Here is a 19,259-nt window from a genome sequence, read left to right as displayed (position 1 = left end):
GGCAAAAAGATTACAATGTAAAAATAAATGGGTCGATGTTTCAAGAAGACCACAACCACCAACACAATTTTGATCATCAAAGTTTACAACATTTCGCCTAAAAAGATTACTCTTTGTAGGAAGTCGATCACGAAACAAGCACCACCTTCAAAGGGATGTCTTTATGCCAAATCGAAGGTGCTTCCATCGCATTATCAGCATAAACCTGTTCCATAAGAGAGTTGTATGCACTACGGACTGTATAGCACGAAGAAGAATCAGCCTTCCATGTTTTGTGAACTTGTAAAGAGACATCGACCCTATTATTGATCATAGTGTAATCCATGTTTTGTGATGAATTTTGCATAGGTTTTGTGTTTGTGATTATGAAGAGAAAACTGAGTTTTGAAGAACTTAAGTTGAAATCTTTTGTCATCTAGAGGTAACATTAATTATTTTTGAGAATGTTTATGTTTTATATGTTTGAGGCAACGGAAGTTAATAATATATATTTTTTTTATGCTAGAGGTGAAAAAACATGATCTACCATGGAAAAGGTAAAAAAAATGATCTACTATGTATAGGTTAATAATTTTTAGGGGGTGTAAGTAGGCTTGAAATCATCCTTCAACGATCTTTTTGATAAACTTGTTATTACAGTATAATATATATACTAGATCGCCGACCCGTGCGCCGCACGGGTCTTATGAGCTGAAATATTTTGATTATCAATAAAACGTAGTATTTAGGAATAGAATTTAAATTCTTGTAAAAAAAAGGAATATAATTTAAATAATTAAAATACGTAAACAACAATTATGAAAGTCATTAAAGGTATGGTTTGGTGAAATATCATATAGCAACCCAACCTTTTTTATAGAAATACATAAACGGTTTTTAACACAAACACATAAAACGGATTTAACCGACAAAATATATTCTAATAGGATGGAATTATACATTTCTAAATACGTCTTCGTATACAACGTTAGACGTCTCATCAATATCTTCACCGAATAGAAAACCACTGTCTTAAGCGAAATCAGCCATCACACCGAATAGATTCGGTGTGACCATGACACTAAACCAAGGCATCAGAACACCATAGAATCCAAAAATACAAACCAATGCAGCAGACGATAGAAACACTACACAACAGAAGCAAAACTGCATGAAAGTCTACTATAGCTGAGCTGAACAAAACCATATTACTCCAAAGCAAAACAGAAGCGCAGCAAAGCTAACCACCACCAAACAATGCATGTCAACAACAATTCACTCCCACCTCTTGGAAATAAAACAATGATTCTCTCTCTTGATATCAATATCAGAGATGTATAACCTCTTCAATTCTTAGTTGTGAGATCCTCTGATTGCTTTTCAATTTCTTGGCCCTTAAGAACACAAAAAACATATTAATAAACCATTAATAGGAGAAGTCTTAGAATCATTATCAGGTGAAATATCATTGAGCAATGAGAAGAAACACTAAAAGTGAAAGTAATTAAAGTTGAACAACATAATTTCGAGAGTGCTTTCGTCATCATCTGGTTTGATAAATGAAGTTCTAAATAATTTATTCCACATTGACTTCATTCTTCCTTCCAATAGTAATATAGTCATGACCTCATTTATATCATTCTCTTAAACCTAGCCAAAGTTACCTTGTTATAAAATGTCAAAAAATTACACAACCTTTCCAAAGTTACCATGTTCGCATACATATCAAAATAAAATTAAAATTATGCAAGAGAAAAAGAAAAGGAAAAAACACTATATTCATACCTATAACTCAATTTTTAAGCTCGAGAGGTGACAATTGATTTGGGGGTTGAAAGAAATTGGGGATAGAGGCTTGAAATTGGGTGCTGGATGAAATGAGAGCGAGGGACAAAAAAATTGGTAAAACGACCTAAAGATCTCTAGATTTTAATACCAAAGAGGTTGTATCAATGGTTGTTTTGAGTTTGTGTTAACCAAAATTGATTCATTAAATCTTGCACCTAACTACTGAGAGAGTTACTTATCTATCTAGTCTTCTTGCTTCCGTCAAAGTTGAAGCTTTCTCAAATACCAATAGTTGATGGATCCTCTTGTTCTACATCAGTATTACAGTCAAGCTATGCATTCCTCTATAAACACAATCCTACCAAAAAGGAAAACCTGCAAAAGTGAAGGAAAAAAAAAATCAGAAACATAATTAGATGAGATAGAGAGACCGATACATTCAATCCAACCAATGAATATTATGAAGAATACCTATCTAGATCATAAACGATCACCTTCCGGTGAACTTTTTAAAATCCCTCTAATTGCTTTTATCTATTGATGCGTTAGTTTCAAATATAAAGCAAAATTAATCCCTGCTCACAAAAATATATGAATGCTTACATCCCTATAATTGTTTCTTCAAAAGTTCAACAAAATCAAATAAAAACTAAAACTGATTAGGGGTGTTGGTTTCTCTGGTTCTCCCTACACCTGCAAAATTAAAATTCAATGGCGAAACACAACACAACAACCAAATAGAACAGAACAAAAAACCCTAAGAATTAGAAATTAATTGTTTATGGAAGAACAAAACCAACCTGTCACAATTACAAATAGGATTGTAGGAGAGAGTAGCGATAAATGTTTAACCTGGAGGTGACGCCGTCGAAGAGGGATTCCATTTCTCAACGGAGAGGAGATGGTGGCAAGCGTGTGGTTGATTTCTGATTCGCAACGGAAGTGGAGGCGGCGCCGTCGAGAAGCGTCGGGAGGTGAAAAGTGGGAAGAAGAGAGTGGTTGAGTGTGTGAGGAGATATGTGGAGCAGAGGGGGGAGAACCTCGGTGGCTTGAGGGAGAGGCTTGGTGGTCGCCGCCGATGGATGGGGGGAGAGGGTTGACGGTGGTGATGATGATAAGAGGAAGAAGAAGAAGAAACGCTTGTTTTTTTTTTAGAGAAAGAACGCGTGTGTTGTGTAGTGTGCATAATAATTGTGATGAATTTTCAAGGATTCAAATTTCAAATTTGAACTGATTGTTGTGATGTGTGCAAGTCAACATATAAGATCAATGGTTGATATAATAGTGGCACCCAAAGATAGAGATCCAACGGCCAGAACGATTTGGAGCCAAAAAATTAGGATTAGGGTTTAGCAATAGGGTAAGCATGTTTGCTAGGATTAGATCTCTAGATTTTAATACCAAAGAGGTTGTATCAATGGTTGTTTTGAGTTTGTGTTAACCAAAATTGATTCATTAAATCTTGCACCTAACTACTGAGAGAGTTACTTATCTATCTAGTCTTCTTGCTTCCGTCAAAGTTGAAGCTTTCTCAAATACCAATAGTTGATGGATCCTCTTGTTCTACATCAGTATTACAGTCAAGCTATGCATTCCTCTATAAACACAATCCTACCAAAAAGGAAAACCTGCAAAAGTGAAGGAAAAAAAAAATCAGAAACATAATTAGATGAGATAGAGAGACCGATACATTCAATCCAACCAATGAATATTATGAAGAATACCTATCTAGATCATAAACGATCACCTTCCGGTGAACTTTTTAAAATCCCTCTAATTGCTTTTATCTATTGATGCGTTAGTTTCAAATATAAAGCAAAATTAATCCCTGCTCACAAAAATATATGAATGCTTACATCCCTATAATTGTTTCTTCAAAAGTTCAACAAAATCAAATAAAAACTAAAACTGATTAGGGGTGTTGGTTTCTCTGGTTCTCCCTACACCTGCAAAATTAAAATTCAATGGCGAAACACAACACAACAACCAAATAGAACAGAACAAAAAACCCTAAGAATTAGAAATTAATTGTTTATGGAAGAACAAAACCAACCTGTCACAATTACAAATAGGATTGTAGGAGAGAGTAGCGATAAATGTTTAACCTGGAGGTGACGCCGTCGAAGAGGGATTCCATTTCTCAACGGAGAGGAGATGGTGGCAAGCGTGTGGTTGATTTCTGATTCGCAACGGAAGTGGAGGCGGCGCCGTCGAGAAGCGTCGGGAGGTGAAAAGTGGGAAGAAGAGAGTGGTTGAGTGTGTGAGGAGATATGTGGAGCAGAGGGGGGAGAACCTCGGTGGCTTGAGGGAGAGGCTTGGTGGTCGCCGCCGATGGATGGGGGGAGAGGGTTGACGGTGGTGATGATGATAAGAGGAAGAAGAAGAAGAAACGCTTGTTTTTTTTTAGAGAAAGAACGCGTGTGTTGTGTAGTGTGCATAATAATTGTGATGAATTTTCAAGGATTCAAATTTCAAATTTGAACTGATTGTTGTGATGTGTGCAAGTCAACATATAAGATCAATGGCTGATATAACAGTGGCACCCAAAGATAGAGATCCAACGGCCAGAACGATTTGGAGCCAAAAAATTAGGATTAGGGTTTAGCAAATAGGGTAAGCATGTTTGCTAGGATTAGATATAAAGGATATATATTCTGATCATTTGAAGACTGAAAGTTGCTCACGGTGCAGTATTTTCTTTTTCCTTTTGTGTTTTGAACCATATGTGTAATCTTTGTTGGAACTTATATTGGTAAATGAAACCTTTTGGTATTGTGGTTCAACATTTGTGCATCACATGAACATAAAAAACTGGAACACCGTTCATTTCTGAATATGATTCGAAAACATAGTAAAAGAATATATACCATGAGACGAGAATTTTCTTTCAATTTCAAATGACAACTAAATCAATATACATAGATGTACACACACCAAAAGAATGAGATCTCAACAATAGTTTCTCATTCACATGTCATGGGTTCATTAGAATATGGTAAAGCCAAGGTTCACCCATGAATAAACACATAACACTTAAACAATTACACAATTACTTGAAAAAAATGCATGCTTACTTGACAGTTCTAATCTCGTTTCTATTCCATTTTAACTCCGAACACATCATGGAATGTGATAAATATTCACTCTGTTCGGATAAGCTGGAACTAACGGAACGGAATGGAGCGGAATAGGAAAAAAAATTCATTTCATTGTTTGGATATTTTACGATGGAATTGAACTAATTTCCCACTCCATTGCTTGGAAAGTGGACGGAACGAAAAGTGTTATAACTTTTTTTATTCCTTTTTTACCCTTTAGTTTAAAAAATCAATTTGTTGAATTTGTCAACTCAATTCAATGAATATATGGGTATTTTGGCATCAAATAACATCATAATAAACAAGTACAAAATAAACATGAGTAACACCATAAATTCAATATATTTTGCAAAAGTTTTTTTTTTAATTTTTAACAAGCAACTTCATTTAAGAATCTCAAAGTCAATACATGTTCATACTTCATACCATAAACAACAAAAAATATATTGTACTAATTAGTTAGAATTGAAAATATTGTGCAGTGCGTAATAATGGTTCATGCATGATATAGAATAATTATATTTCTATTTGGTAGCTTAAACTTCATAGGCTTAATTATAGTAAAGTTAGAAAAATTATTGAAAACTAGAAAACACAATGGAAACGATGTAAGAGATGATTTATGAGTGAATAGATATTAATTAAAAGAAGTGATATTTGGAAACGAGACAGGAAAGAGTGGTAGAAGATGGGAAAAGCAAGATAAAATAAGACACGCTGAACAAAAGAAAAAAAATATGAAGGAAGGAGGAGCAGTTGATGAAATAGAAAAAAATAGGGTAAAGTTGTCATTGTACTATTAATGTATTCCATTCAATTGGATACACCCCAAATTTGGGGAATGAAAATTTGGCTTAATGAGTAGTATTGAATGGAATGAGTTCCATCACACTCCATTCCATTCTATTCATTTTTTACAAAACCAAACAATGGAACATGATTTTATCTCACTCCACTCCATTCCATTCCATCACTCTCCATCAATCCAAACATAGCCTCAAGATGCACGGTGTTCTAATCCATACAAGTGACCCTTAAAATATATTAAGTGTTTCTATTTGTTTTTTAAGAAAAATATCACAAGTGTTGCACGGTGGTTCTAGACACCGGAGAATTACCAACTTCGATCATTTAGGAATCCCCTCTCAATCTTACCCTTGATCCAACAAGTAGTATGTTCTTGCCGGAGAACCACCATGAACCACCGTAATGTTACCGGAGGCCCACCGTCCGCCGCCGTGATGGCCACCGGAGCTCCGCCGTGAAACACCACCGGCAGCCACTATTAAGCACCACTTGCCACCATCTCTTTTATAAATATTATATTATTCATTTAATTTATTAATAATATTAAATTATATAATTAAAAAATAATATAAAAATTTGAAGGAAAATAAAAGGGTATAAAACTGTTTTGAAACTAGTTAAAACTGAAGTCATTTCGAAATTAGTTGAAAATAAGTAAACTGGTTCTAAACCGAACTGAAATTGATTTGAAAAATTAACCAATTTTTTTTTTTCATGATTGCAGTGAAGACTGTGTTCTTTGATAATGTGTGATATGCAAAGTTAATCATAAAGATATACCCTTTTTTTTGAGGGAAATCATAAGGATATACTGTTGTTACTCTTCTTTTTCTTTCTTATACTTATTTCTCTTTTCTTCTTTTTACGGGGTTATTGTTAAAAAAATTAGGAATAAATTATCTCTATAAATAATAATCTTCATATAAATAAAAACATCAATTAAATATTAAAAGAATAAACTAGAGGGATATAAGTAAACTTATCTGTTTTGGAAATTACGGTGATTTGAAGTCGGTAACGGTGAAGTAAGCAAACAAGAATTCATGACCTGCAATATAGTAAGCCGCATTTATATAACCTGAGGCGTGACATAGTCATGTCTTTGAGGATTTGATCCGTCTCATAAGCGCATATCCTTACAGGATACAACAGTTTCCCCGTTATGAATCATAATCGGAGGTGACAGAACAACTCAAATTTATCTTAAAGATAACAAGAGATGCAACCAGAAATTCAATATTTTGGATGAGAGAAAATAATTATGTGCATAAAGAAATATGAAATGAGAGAGTATTTGTGTGTATGCTACGTACGGTTTCACATGTCTCTGCAGCAAGTATGCTTTATCTTATATATAAAAACGATAGCTGAGTTTACGTGAGTAAAACAAAGTTGTTACCCACCCATTATGGACTAAGTCAAAAGCAATATAATTAGTGCCACATATTGCATAAAATTAGTCCCATGATAAAACCATTTTTAGTTGAGAAATATATGCAAGGCTTGATTGACTAAGCAAGAAAACCAAGTCAAGGTTAGCTTATTTTGTAACTGACAGAAACGTGTGAAGCATGATTTTAGACAAACTTGATTTTAATTGAATTTTGAAATATAATAATTAAAAATATACAACAATCCCCCACATATTTCAAAAGTTAAAATAAAAAGTTAAAAAGAGTTTTTCTAGGTAAACATCGTGGATGTAATGCATCGGAACGGTATAAGAAGCTATGAAACATGTCCTAGACTAATAAGACTTAACACACAGTGAATTGATTTAGCAAGCTATGGAACCAAGACACTTGTTGTATGTTAGAGGTCTCACAATCACATTACACCCCACAATTCTTGCTGTTACGCGGTTGTGCGTTAATAGGCCGTGCGCGTGCTTGGTATTCGTGAGTGCTCTAGAGACCTGCCACGGTCTCATGCAAGCGGCCCCACTCGACACCCATATAGGCGATTTCATCAAGTGTATACTGCAACTCATACACCACCCATAAGGGATATGATAATCGTTGAAACCATTATAGTTTATCCTCTCAATATTGCAGTGTCTAGTACTTACGCAAATACACCATAGGAAAGAGACTAGGATTAAATTTAGCGCTAGCAGAACTAACATGTAACTTGTTCTTACCACAATGAACCTTCTTCATGGGATCTCCAATCACAAAGGTTGGGTTCCTATCACATGTCAATTTCGATTGGCTTAATTCTCAATCCCCTCGATGCTCACAGTTTTATTTCATCCCCTCGATGCTCACAGTTTTATTTCATCCCAGGGGCTTTATTAGTACGTACTTTACACACATTGATGAAGACAAAAATTTCCTTCATCAAAGAATGTTGACTAAGACGTCTCTCAGTCAATTAATCTCATATTTACCAAGTTAACAATTATAAACTTGTTCTTCATAATAAATTCATACAGGTCTGCTTAGTTGTCTACCAAGCAACAACATACTCATCAATAAGATAAATCTACTTATAGATTTATTCTCATTGAAATTCAATTTCAATTAACATTATTGTATTATTTTGATACAATGGTTCATGAATTCTAAAAATATTTCATAAATGTCAAATTACATTCTTTGATACATGTCATTAGGTCTACTTAGATAAATTCTTTGATATATTTTCACATAAACAAATTTCATATAACATCATTGTATTAATATTTTAATACAATGGATAATCCGTAATATACCATATAATGTTTTACGGATATCTCTCAAATATTTCATGATTCTACCATACATATTTTCCATAAATTTATCAATAAAGTATCTCGTCAATTTTCTTTTATCCAAGATAAGAACGCACTTGATCCTATCAAGTCAACTTAGATTAGATGCCTATATCTTCTTTGAGTAAGTCGGTAACGGTGAAGTAAGCAAACAAGAATTCATGACCTGCAACATAGTAAGCCGCATTTATATAACCTGAGGCGTGACATAGTCACTGTCCTTGAGGATTTTATTAAGTCCAAGGACGTGTATGACATGGGTCACACCTTCTCTGGTGAAGAAAGGAGAAGATGAAGGTAGAGGGACAACAACAGCATTCCCAGGTGAAAGAGTCTTCGCTTTTTCTTTGGTTGCAGACTCCAGTTCAGGACCTGCGGCATCAAAAATTGATGCATTAACACCTCCACCGTCAGGTTTCAGTCGCCTGCAAATGTTTTTTCATTTCAACCAAGAGAACATGTGAAAATGACAGGTTTAATTGATCGAAAACATTATTAAAAAAAAAACTGAAAACATATTCTATCCATGGGAAATGAGTTAAAACTAATGAGATTCAAATCAATAAGCAAGCTTAAGCATTGGCGGTAGAAGATGCATCACATACGAAAAAGTGATAGGCGTTAGTCTAGAATTTGATTGTAAAATTACAGTTAACAGAAACTTCCTAATGTGGTATCAGACAGCTGAGATCAAGGAAATCCTAAGGCTTTGTTTGCGAGTTTGGAGGGGAGGATTTTTGAAAAAAGGAAGGAGCATATCCTCCCAGGATACAACAATTCTTCCCCGTTATGAATCATAATCGGAGGTGACAGAACAACTCAAATTTATTTTAAAGATAACAGGAGATACAACCAGAAACTCAATATTTTGGATGAGAGAAAATAATTATGTGTATAACGAAATATGAAGTGAGAGAGTATTTGTGTGTATGCTACGTACGGTGTCACATGTCTCTGTAGCAAGTATGCTTTGTCTTATATATAAAAACGATAGCTGTGTGTATGCTACCCATTATGGACTAAGTCAAAAGCAATATAATTAGTGCCACATATTGCATAAAATTAGCCCCATGATAAAACCATTTTCAGTTGATAAATATATGCAAGGCTTGATTGACTAAGCAAGAAAACCAAGTCAAGGTTAGCTTATTTTGTAACTGACAAAAACGTGTGAAGCATAATTTTAGACAAACTTGATTTTTATTAACTTTTGAAATATAATAATTAAAAATATACAACAGTTAAACATTTATTTCCTTCACGGGTTCAAGAGTTAGAAATTTTGTTGTTTATGGGTTGTTAGATTTTTGTTGATTAACTTAGATGATATTATTGTTATGAGTTGTGTTATTTGAACATCTATTTATTTGATAATCAAATAGACAACCATAACTTTAAAAAGAAAAGTATGTATTGGCACAAAAACCAAAGAAATAGAGAGAGAAAGTAAAAATATAATGTGGGTATGAGAGAGAAAGTTGTCATAAAAATTATAGAAAAATGGTTGTACAAATATCATTTCTCTATTGTTATTGATGACAATGGAGGTGTAGTAATGAGACGATGATGTTGTTTCTTAATTTTTTTTAATAGATTTTTTATGAATATTGATGAAGGTGATGTCGAAGATGATGAAGAAGTGGAAGGAAGAAGACAGAAAAAAAAAAAAAAAGTCATTTACCCCTTTGACCTGACATAATGTTCAATTCACGTTGAGGTACCACACATAAAGTTAAGTGACACATGTCATAGGTTTTAACAACCAAAACAAACGAATGGGAAAAATCGATTAACTTTTGACAATTTTCAAAAGTCAGGATGTTTTTAACGAAAACAGCAATTTTGAGGTTTTTTTACTTATACACTCCCACCAATTTACATTAGTTTATTTTTTATGAGAATCGGAAAATAACTACTACTCATCCATCCGGTAAGGAGAAAACAGAGAAATACTAGTAATTTACAGTAAGAAAAGACATAGACGTATCATGGACTCTTTACACACACAAACCGCGCCAACAGAGAATAGCGCCGAAATTAAACAAAACAAAACAATAAGATAAGGGCGCGTCTCACTTTAAATTTTAAAATAAAGACTGTGGTCCCCTCCCCTAATAGCTTCCTCTATACACCACCGCAACCCACGGTCGAAGAGCTCGTACAAATAAAGGAACCTCACCTACCCTACCTTACCCATTGCCATTTCAACTTTCAACCTTCAAAATTTCACATTCTCGCGGGAATTTTTTCATTTTCAAAACCCCACCCATTTTAGAGGGAACTCACACGCTATTTTACTACCATAATTACGTAACCCTAGTTTTCAAATCTCACCTTTCACTACTATAAATACAACAATCTATTCACTCCTAACTCTTGCGCCAAAACCGTTCGATAAAATCCCCCAACTAAATCCAACGTCGTCAGAACCAAATCCAATCAACAGTCGAAGAAGATGTACGTTGTTAAGAGAGACGGTCGTCAAGAGGCGGTTCACTTCGACAAGATAACAGCGAGATTGAAGAAACTCAGTTACGGTTTAAGCACTGAACACTGTGACCCTGTTTTAGTCGCTCAGAAAGTTTGTGCCGGCGTTTACAAAGGCGTCACCACAAGTCAACTTGATGAATTAGCCGCTGAAACTGCCGCCGGCATGACCGCTAACCACCCCGATTATGCATCCGTCAGTTTTCACTTTCCCGCCTTTTTTTAGGTTCTATTGTTTTAACAACTTTATCTTGTTCCGATGATGAATTTTTTGTTGTTTTGTTTTTGAATTGTTTTGGATTTTATTGATTCAGTTGGCTGCTAGGATTGCTGTTTCAAATCTGCACAAGAACACACTGAAATCCTTTTCTGAAACGTGAGTGGGTGTTTGCGTTTTGATGATTTTCTGATTGTTTTTTTTTTTATTTAATTTAATTGTAATTGTGATTTTTTTTTTCAGTGTTAAGGTTATGTACAACCATTTTAATCATAGATCTGGGAAGAAAGCTCCGTTGATTGCCGATGATGTGTATGAAATTATCATCAAGGTAGTTAGCATGTCCAATTGTTTGAGATTTGAAATGGGTTTTTAGGTTTTGGTTTTTATATGTGATTACTTGAAATTCATTTTTTGATTTTGGGTTTTTGATTTAGAATGCGGCCCGATTGGATAGTGAGATAATCTATGATAGGGATTTTGACTACGATTACTTTGGGTTCAAAACCCTAGAGAGGTCTTATCTGTTGAAGGTTCAAGGAGTGGTTGTGGAAAGACCTCAACATATGATAATGAGGGTTTCTGTTGGAATTCACAAGGATGATGTTGAATCTGCTGTCAAAACTTATCATTTCATGTCTCAGAGATGGTTTACCCATGCTTCTCCAACCCTTTTCAACGCTGGAACACCTAGGCCGCAGGTATGTTATTCATGTGCTCTTGTTGGTATGACTCTTTTCAGTCATGTGAATTTTGGATCTTATTTGGTTGAGTCTTTATGTTTGATTTTGCAGTTGAGTAGTTGCTTCTTGGTGTGTATGAAAGAGGATAGTATTGAGGGGATTTATGATACATTGAAGGAGTGTGCTGTTATTAGTAAATCTGCAGGAGGAATTGGTGTTTCTGTTCACAACATACGTGCCCATGGTAGTTACATTCGGGGAACAAATGGAACGTCTAACGGTATTGTTCCGATGCTGCGTGTGTTCAATGATACTGCCCGTTATGTTGATCAGGGAGGAGGCAAGAGGAAAGGTAAAACCATTTTGCGGTTTGTTTGGAATTTCTCAATTAGATGAACACTTTTTGATTGCTGTTACTTACGTGTGTTATGTGATTGTTGTAGGGGCTTTTGCTGTGTACTTGGAACCATGGCATGCTGATATATTTGAGTTCTTGGAATTGAAAATAAATCATGGAAAGGTATGAAGTGGTAACTATTTGATTTAATTCTTATCATTTTGTTATGATCCTAGATCTTAGTATATGCCAGTTGAAATTTGTCTATTTTAGTGTAACTAACCTTGATGTTTTTGTGTTACCTATGTAGGAAGAACAACGTGCTCGAGATTTATTCTACGCCCTTTGGGTGCCTGATCTCTTTATGGAAAGAGTTCAGAGCAACGGGGAATGGTCCCTGTTCTGCCCCAATGAAGCACCTGGTTTGGCAGATTGTTGGGGTGAAGAATATGATAAGTTGTACACTCAGTATGAAAAAGCAGTAAGTTTGGTCTTGATAAGCCGGGTTGTTTTGTATATTTCCGGAAGGATGTCTCTTTTACTGATTACTGCTTTATTATTTTCTATCAAATCCACAGGGAAAAGCAAAAAAGATTGTTCAAGCACAGAGTCTGTGGTTTGCAATTTTGAAGTCACAGATAGAAACTGGAAATCCTTACATGCTTTTTAAGGTGGTTTAATAACAATCAATGACCTTTTTAACTTTATACAAGTTTCTTTACCTTTAATTCTTAACTTGTATAAATATTTGTTATTATACTATAGGATGCTTGCAATAGGAAAAGCAACCAGCAGAATCTGGGCACAATTAAGTCATCAAATCTGTGCACTGAGATAATCGAGTATACAAGTCCAACAGAGACTGCTGTGTGTAACCTTGCATCAATTGCCCTACCACGTTATGTAAGAGATAAGGTATGACACCTCTGGCATTTTTTGTGTTAGGCCCGAGTTTGTTTGATTTCTGTCAGCTTGTTATTCCTGATTTTGAATTTTTATTTGCTTCTTATATAGGGTTTGCCTGTGGAGTCTCATCAGTCTAAGCTTGTTGGGAGCAGAGGCTCTAGTAGTCGGTATTTTGACTTTGAAAAACTAGGAGAGGTACACTTACTTTTAACTACAGCTGATAAGGGGTTTTATTTGTATTTCAGTGTGTGATCATTTGTCGACACCTGACACTATCACTATATGACCAGTTGTGTAATAGTTATTTTTTGTAACTAATGACAGGTTACTGCTGTGGTGACAACCAACCTTAATAAAATAATTGATGTCAACTACTACCCAGTTGAAACTGCAGAAAGGTCAAACTTGCGGCACAGACCCATTGGTATTGGAGTTCAGGGTCTTGCTGATACCTTTATACTACTAGGAATGGCATTTGATTCACCAGAGGTAAATAATGTTTATGGGGCTGCTAATCTATATGCAGTTTAAACTAGATGTTCTCTGATTTGATAGTTTACTTGGATATGGTGTGCAGGCTCAACAGTTAAACAAGGATATTTTTGAGACTATATACTACCATGCTCTGAAAACTTCTTGTGAATTAGCTGCAAAAGAAGGCCCCTATGAAACTTATAGCGGTAGTCCTGTAAGCAAGGTATTTTCAATCAGTGGTGTTTCTTTCCTTACCCTTCTATTATGGTGGTAGTCCCAGTTGCACATGTATATTTAACATGACTTTCATGCGTAAGATCAGAATCATAGATAGCTAAAGATCCAAGATGTTTGTGGTTGCTTAGGTGATTATCTATATGTGCAGGGAATTCTTCAGCCTGACATGTGGGGTGTGACTCCCTCCAATTTGTGGGATTGGGGTGCACTTCGGGAGATGATATCAAAGACAGGTGTACGGAATTCACTTCTTGTTGCCCCTATGCCAACTGCATCTACCAGTCAAATTCTTGGCAATAACGAGTGTTTTGAACCATATACTTCTAATATCTACAATCGCAGAGTGCTAAGGTATATTGCCATACCATGTCATTATATGTTGGTATCTCTTAGTGCTTTGTCTTCCTTGTTAACTGTTTGTCTTTCAGTGGTGAGTTCGTTGTAGTGAACAAGCATCTTCTTCACGATTTGACTGAAATGGGACTGTGGAATCCTGCACTTAAGAATAAGATTATCTATGACAACGGTTCAGTACAAAATCTGTCAGAAATACCTGCTGAACTGAAAGTCATATACAAGTATGTTATTTGTGAATTTTTACCTGACACAAACTTGACTCTAATATATTAATGCTAACCCTCTTAATAATTATCAGAACTGTTTGGGAGATCAAGCAAAAGATATTGGTTGATATGGCTGTTGATCGAGGATGTTACATAGATCAGAGTCAAAGTTTAAATATACACATGGATAAACCCAACTTTGGAAAGCTTACTTCCTTGCATTTTTATGCTTGGTCAAAGGTATCATCTTTTCAAAGCAACATAGAAATGTCAAACACATCTATATTCTCTTACTAAATCTATTGATGGGGAATTCAGTCCATTTTTTTGCTGATCATCAATCTCTATTTTGTTTTGAAAGGGTTTGAAGACTGGGATGTACTACCTCCGAACCCGAGCTGCAAGTGATGCCATCAAGTTCACTGTTGATACCTCTGCCATTAAAGTAATTGCACTTTGTTTTGATCAATCTTTCCGTTCATGTGATTTGTCGTTTGTACATTTTCATATTAAATGTTTTTTTTTTGTGTGAATGTAGGATCAACCTAAGGTGAAGGAGGCAGATGATGAGGATGATGATACCAAGATGGCACAGATGGTGTGCTCTTTGACAAACAGAGATGAGTGCGAGGCCTGTGGAAGTTGAAACCACACCTTAGTAGATTTGCACCTGTTGGCATGAAGGAGGCATGAACGAATCACTTTACTACAGAACTGCACTACATGTGTAGTCATCATTTGTCTAAGTTTCAAATGCCAACCATACTTGGAAATCTTCAAAATTTCTGATATGTCTTCAGTGCTTTGTATAGAATTTACTCTGGTGTTAATTTCATTTGCTTTCATTGCTTGATCATGTATTGTTGTATTGCGTGTTAGGAAGCCTCTGCTTTTAGGTATAAATTTATATTTGAGAATTTTACAATCATAATTGATAAGTATTTAATACTTTATTTCCCAATGTTTATTCAATTACATTTTGGTACTAAAATAGGTCTCCTCTGCTTAGGATGACAAAATTGTATAAAATGTGATGATTACAACTTACAAAAGCATAACAAAAGCTTAGTCAATGACTTGATGACAACTTTTTTATGAAATTGATATTGTCAATGAAACAACCAAATCCAATCAACAATCAAATATGGATGTCAAGAGGCGGTTCATTTGACAAGATAACGGCTAGATTGAAAAACTTAGTTATGGTTTAAGCACTGAACACTGGCCCTGTTTTGGTTGCTTAGAAAGTTTGCGCCGGCATTTACAAAGGCGTTGCCACCAGTCAACTTGATGAATTAGCCGCTGAAACCACCGTTGGCAAGACCGCTAATCACCCTGATTATGCTTCTGTCAGTTTTCGCTTTCCTGCCTTTTTTAGGGATCTTCTGCTTCATAATGTTGTTATCTTGTTCCGATGATGAATTTTTTGTTGTTTTGTTTTTTATTGATTCAGTTGGCTGCTAGGATTGCTGTTTCAAATCTGCACAAGAACACACTGAAATCGTTTGCTGAAACGTGAGTGGGTGTTTGTGTTTTGATGATTTTCTGATTGTTGGGTTGTTTATTTACTTCAATTGTGAAATTTTTTCAGTGTTAAGGTTATGTACAACCATTTTCTGGGAAGAATGCTCCGTTGATTGCCAATGATGTGTATGAAATTATCACCAAGGTATTTAGGATGTCCAATTGTAGTTGAGTAGTTGCTTCTTGGTGTGCATGAAAGAGGATAGTACTGAGGGAATCTATGATACATTAAAGCAGTGTGCTGTCATTAGTAAATCTGCTGGAGGGATTGGTGTTTCTGTTCACAACATATACTGTCTGTTATAAAGAGAATGTTCAAAAGTGAGTGTTTCTAGTATTCCTCTTGCTTGTAATTCCCCAATTAGATGACCACTATTACTATATGGCTAATCGTGTAATAGTTATTTAGTGGGGAATTCAGACTAACTTTTTGCTGATTAATGTTATCGTCACTCTCAATATTGTTTTCGAAGGGTCTAAAGACTGGAATGTACTACCTCTGAACCTGAGCTGCAAATGATGCCATCAAGTTCACTGTTGATACCTCTACCATTAAAGTAATTACACTTTGTTTTGGTCAATCTTTCCATTCATGTGATTTGTTGTTTGTACATTTTGATATTAAACGTTTTTTGTTGTGAATGTAGGATCAGCCTAAGGTGAAGGAGGCAGATGGATGATACTGAGAATGAGGATGATGGTACCAAGATGGCACAAATGGTGTGCTCTTTGACAAACAGAGACGAGTGTTTGGCCTGTGGAAGTTTAAACTACAGCTTAGTAGATTTGCACCTTTTGGCATGAACGAATCACTTTACTACAGAACAGCACTAGGACATCTGATATGTCTTCAGTGCTTTGTATAGAATTTACTCTGGTGTTAATTTCATTTGCCTGCTTGATCATTGCGTATATCATAATGCATTTACGGATATCGCACATAAACAACAATAAAATAATAGCATGAAATATATATTCATAATGCATTATTGGAGAAAAATATATTATTGTTGAAATTTAATAAGAATAAACCAAATATTCAATTTCTTATCAAATAAAATTGAATCTTTATATATAACAAAATTATTTCCTACTACAATTGATTTGCACATGTATATCTTATGATTCATTAAATAAAGGAGCAAATTATTTTATTTTTTTCTTGCATTTTTTTTTTAAAGACGGAACAAATTATTCTAGATTTGAATAATTTTCCCAAACAAAGGAAGCAAGCTTTATGTTTTATAAATAAACAATCAGTTATAGAGTTCCTATTGTCCAAAATTAAAATATCTAAATCCTTACACCTTGTACTAAAAACTAGTACTTGGACATGTGTGATATACGGGAAATTGATTATCTCATTCATTAATAAATATGGTATCATGAAAAGAAAAAAAAAAATAGTTGTTGTTGAGCATGAGTTAATTCTTCCAAAAGACAATAACAACAACCAAACATTATCTCGATAAGTGGGGTCGACTACATGGACCGAAATACGTCATATTGTTATATCATAAACCATATTTAGATTCAGTCCTTCTACATGTAATATGCCTATCCTCTATTTGATCTACTCTTCTTACTACATAATCTACATGCCCAGACCACCTAAACCTATTTTTCCCAATATTTATACTATAAGTGCTACCTCAATGTACTTGTAGTAAGTACAATATTAGAAACTATGTTTTAGTCTGTTTTGATCATGCATTGAGAAGGTTATCAAGGGGTGTATTTATAGCCTGATGTGGGCTTGGTTTTCCGTGACTTAAACCCCTTGTAATGTGGGATTTAAGACATTTTACTGAGCTCTATATACTTCTAGAAGCTAGTTGAGGCCGCCCCTCTGAAAGGGCGCGCCAAGGCCTCATGAGCCCTTCTGGAGGGCGCATAAGCCTTTCTAGAGGGCATTCGAACCCTTAGGAATATATGGACGGTCCACAACCCCCAATCACGAGCCTTGGGACAAGGCGAAGTGATGAATTTATGAGGTTGATTACTTATAAGGGTTGTAGTCTTTGATACGTCTCCTATGTGCTTTGTCTAAGGGTAGCGCCCCTTGGTTTCCGAAGCTTTTTCATGGGGTGTTTTAGCCTTTCTAGAGGGCATTGGTTCCCTTAGGAATAGGTTGACGGTCCACTCAACTATCTCTACAATGTTGTCATTACTAATCCTATCTCATCTACTTTTACCACACGTCCAACACAACATTCCCATCTCTGCACACTTACTTTATTCTCGTGTTGGTTCTTAATCACTCAACACTCTATTCCATAAAATATCGTTGGTCTGACAACTGTCTGGTATTTTTCACTTCAACTTAGACAATATGTTTGCACTATTTAAAACACATTAGGCTCTACTCTATTTCAACCATCCAACTTTAATACGATGATTTACATCTTCTTTTATTTCTCTATCGTTTTGTACTATGAACCCAAGATATTTAAAACTTTGTAACTTGTATGATATGATCTCCAAGTTTCACCTCTAGGATAGAACTACTTCGCCTTTTGCTAAAACTACATTACATATACCATGTCTTGCTTCTACTCAGACTAAAGTCATACACTTTTAAGATCTGTCACCAACGTCCCATTCAATTCCCCTATCCACTCTCCAATTAAGACTACTTCATCTGCAAAAAAAATACATTTCAGTGCTAGCTATTGGATGTGTTTTGCAAGTACATTCAAAACTAATGTAAAAAAAATAAGAGATTAGGGTTGACCTTTGATTCAATCTTTGTTATGAAAAATTCATTGATAATACTTCCAAAAGACAATAAAACTTTCGAAGTAATTTAGACTTCATATTATCACATCAGAGAGATTGTTTCGTACCGACTCCATTTTAATATAATAGATCCAAAAATAAAAAATTAAGAAAGAAATTTGCAACAACTTTTTTAGCTCAAAAAACGTTGTCTAAATGACTAAAGAACCTGTATATATATAAGATAAGATATCATTTATAAAAAAAAAAAAATAGGAAAGAAATTTGCATTAACTTTTTTTACTACAAAAAGTTGTCTAAATGAATTAAGAACCTTTATATATAAGATAAGAGTTCATTAAAAAAAAATCATAAAATAATTAGAAAAGAAATTGACAACAACTTTATTGACTGCAAAATGTTATCTAAAGGACTTAAGAACCTTTAAATATATGGTAGTGTTAACTTGTGCCCTTAGGACACATGTTAAGAAATAAAAAATAAAAAAATTCTCTTAAACTTTGTGCATTCAAGTCATTAAACATTAAAGATTAAATTTAATGCACGTATTCCAATACATTATTTTTACATTTGACTTTTAAACTTGTGCCTTAAGGACACAAGTTAACATTTCCCTTAATTATAAGATTAGAGTTCATATAAAAAAAACACAAAAAAATAGAAAAAAA

General features: G+C 34.7%; 1 protein-coding gene and 1 long non-coding RNA gene across 2 annotated transcripts; one reads left to right on the top strand and one right to left on the bottom strand.

Moving 5' to 3' along the window:
* Positions 1-795: 795 nt before the first annotated feature.
* LOC112417106 (uncharacterized) lies at positions 796-6,971 on the bottom strand. The gene is made up of 2 exons (XR_003007619.2): positions 3,492-6,971; positions 796-3,395 (listed from the first exon to the last, which is right to left on the bottom strand). It is a non-coding gene; the product is annotated as an uncharacterized lncRNA (long non-coding RNA).
* A 3,908-nt stretch (positions 6,972-10,879) lies between these two features.
* Positions 10,880-15,300, top strand: LOC11438405 (ribonucleoside-diphosphate reductase large subunit). The gene is made up of 17 exons (XM_003630118.4): positions 10,880-11,107; positions 11,226-11,287; positions 11,372-11,459; positions 11,566-11,829; positions 11,923-12,163; positions 12,255-12,331; positions 12,459-12,629; positions 12,727-12,819; positions 12,914-13,063; positions 13,163-13,249; positions 13,379-13,543; positions 13,632-13,751; positions 13,914-14,116; positions 14,194-14,343; positions 14,421-14,568; positions 14,690-14,773; positions 14,867-15,300. Exons 1-17 carry the CDS (start codon positions 10,880-10,882, stop codon positions 14,972-14,974), a joined length of 2,439 nt encoding a protein of 812 aa, XP_003630166.2. The 3' UTR covers positions 14,975-15,300.
* Positions 15,301-19,259: the final 3,959 nt, after the last annotated feature.

This window comes from Medicago truncatula, chromosome 8 (assembly GCF_003473485.1).
Source record: "Medicago truncatula cultivar Jemalong A17 chromosome 8, MtrunA17r5.0-ANR, whole genome shotgun sequence".
Lineage (NCBI taxonomy): Eukaryota > Viridiplantae > Streptophyta > Magnoliopsida > Fabales > Fabaceae > Medicago > Medicago truncatula.
This window is presented reverse-complemented; position numbering and strand designations above follow the sequence as displayed.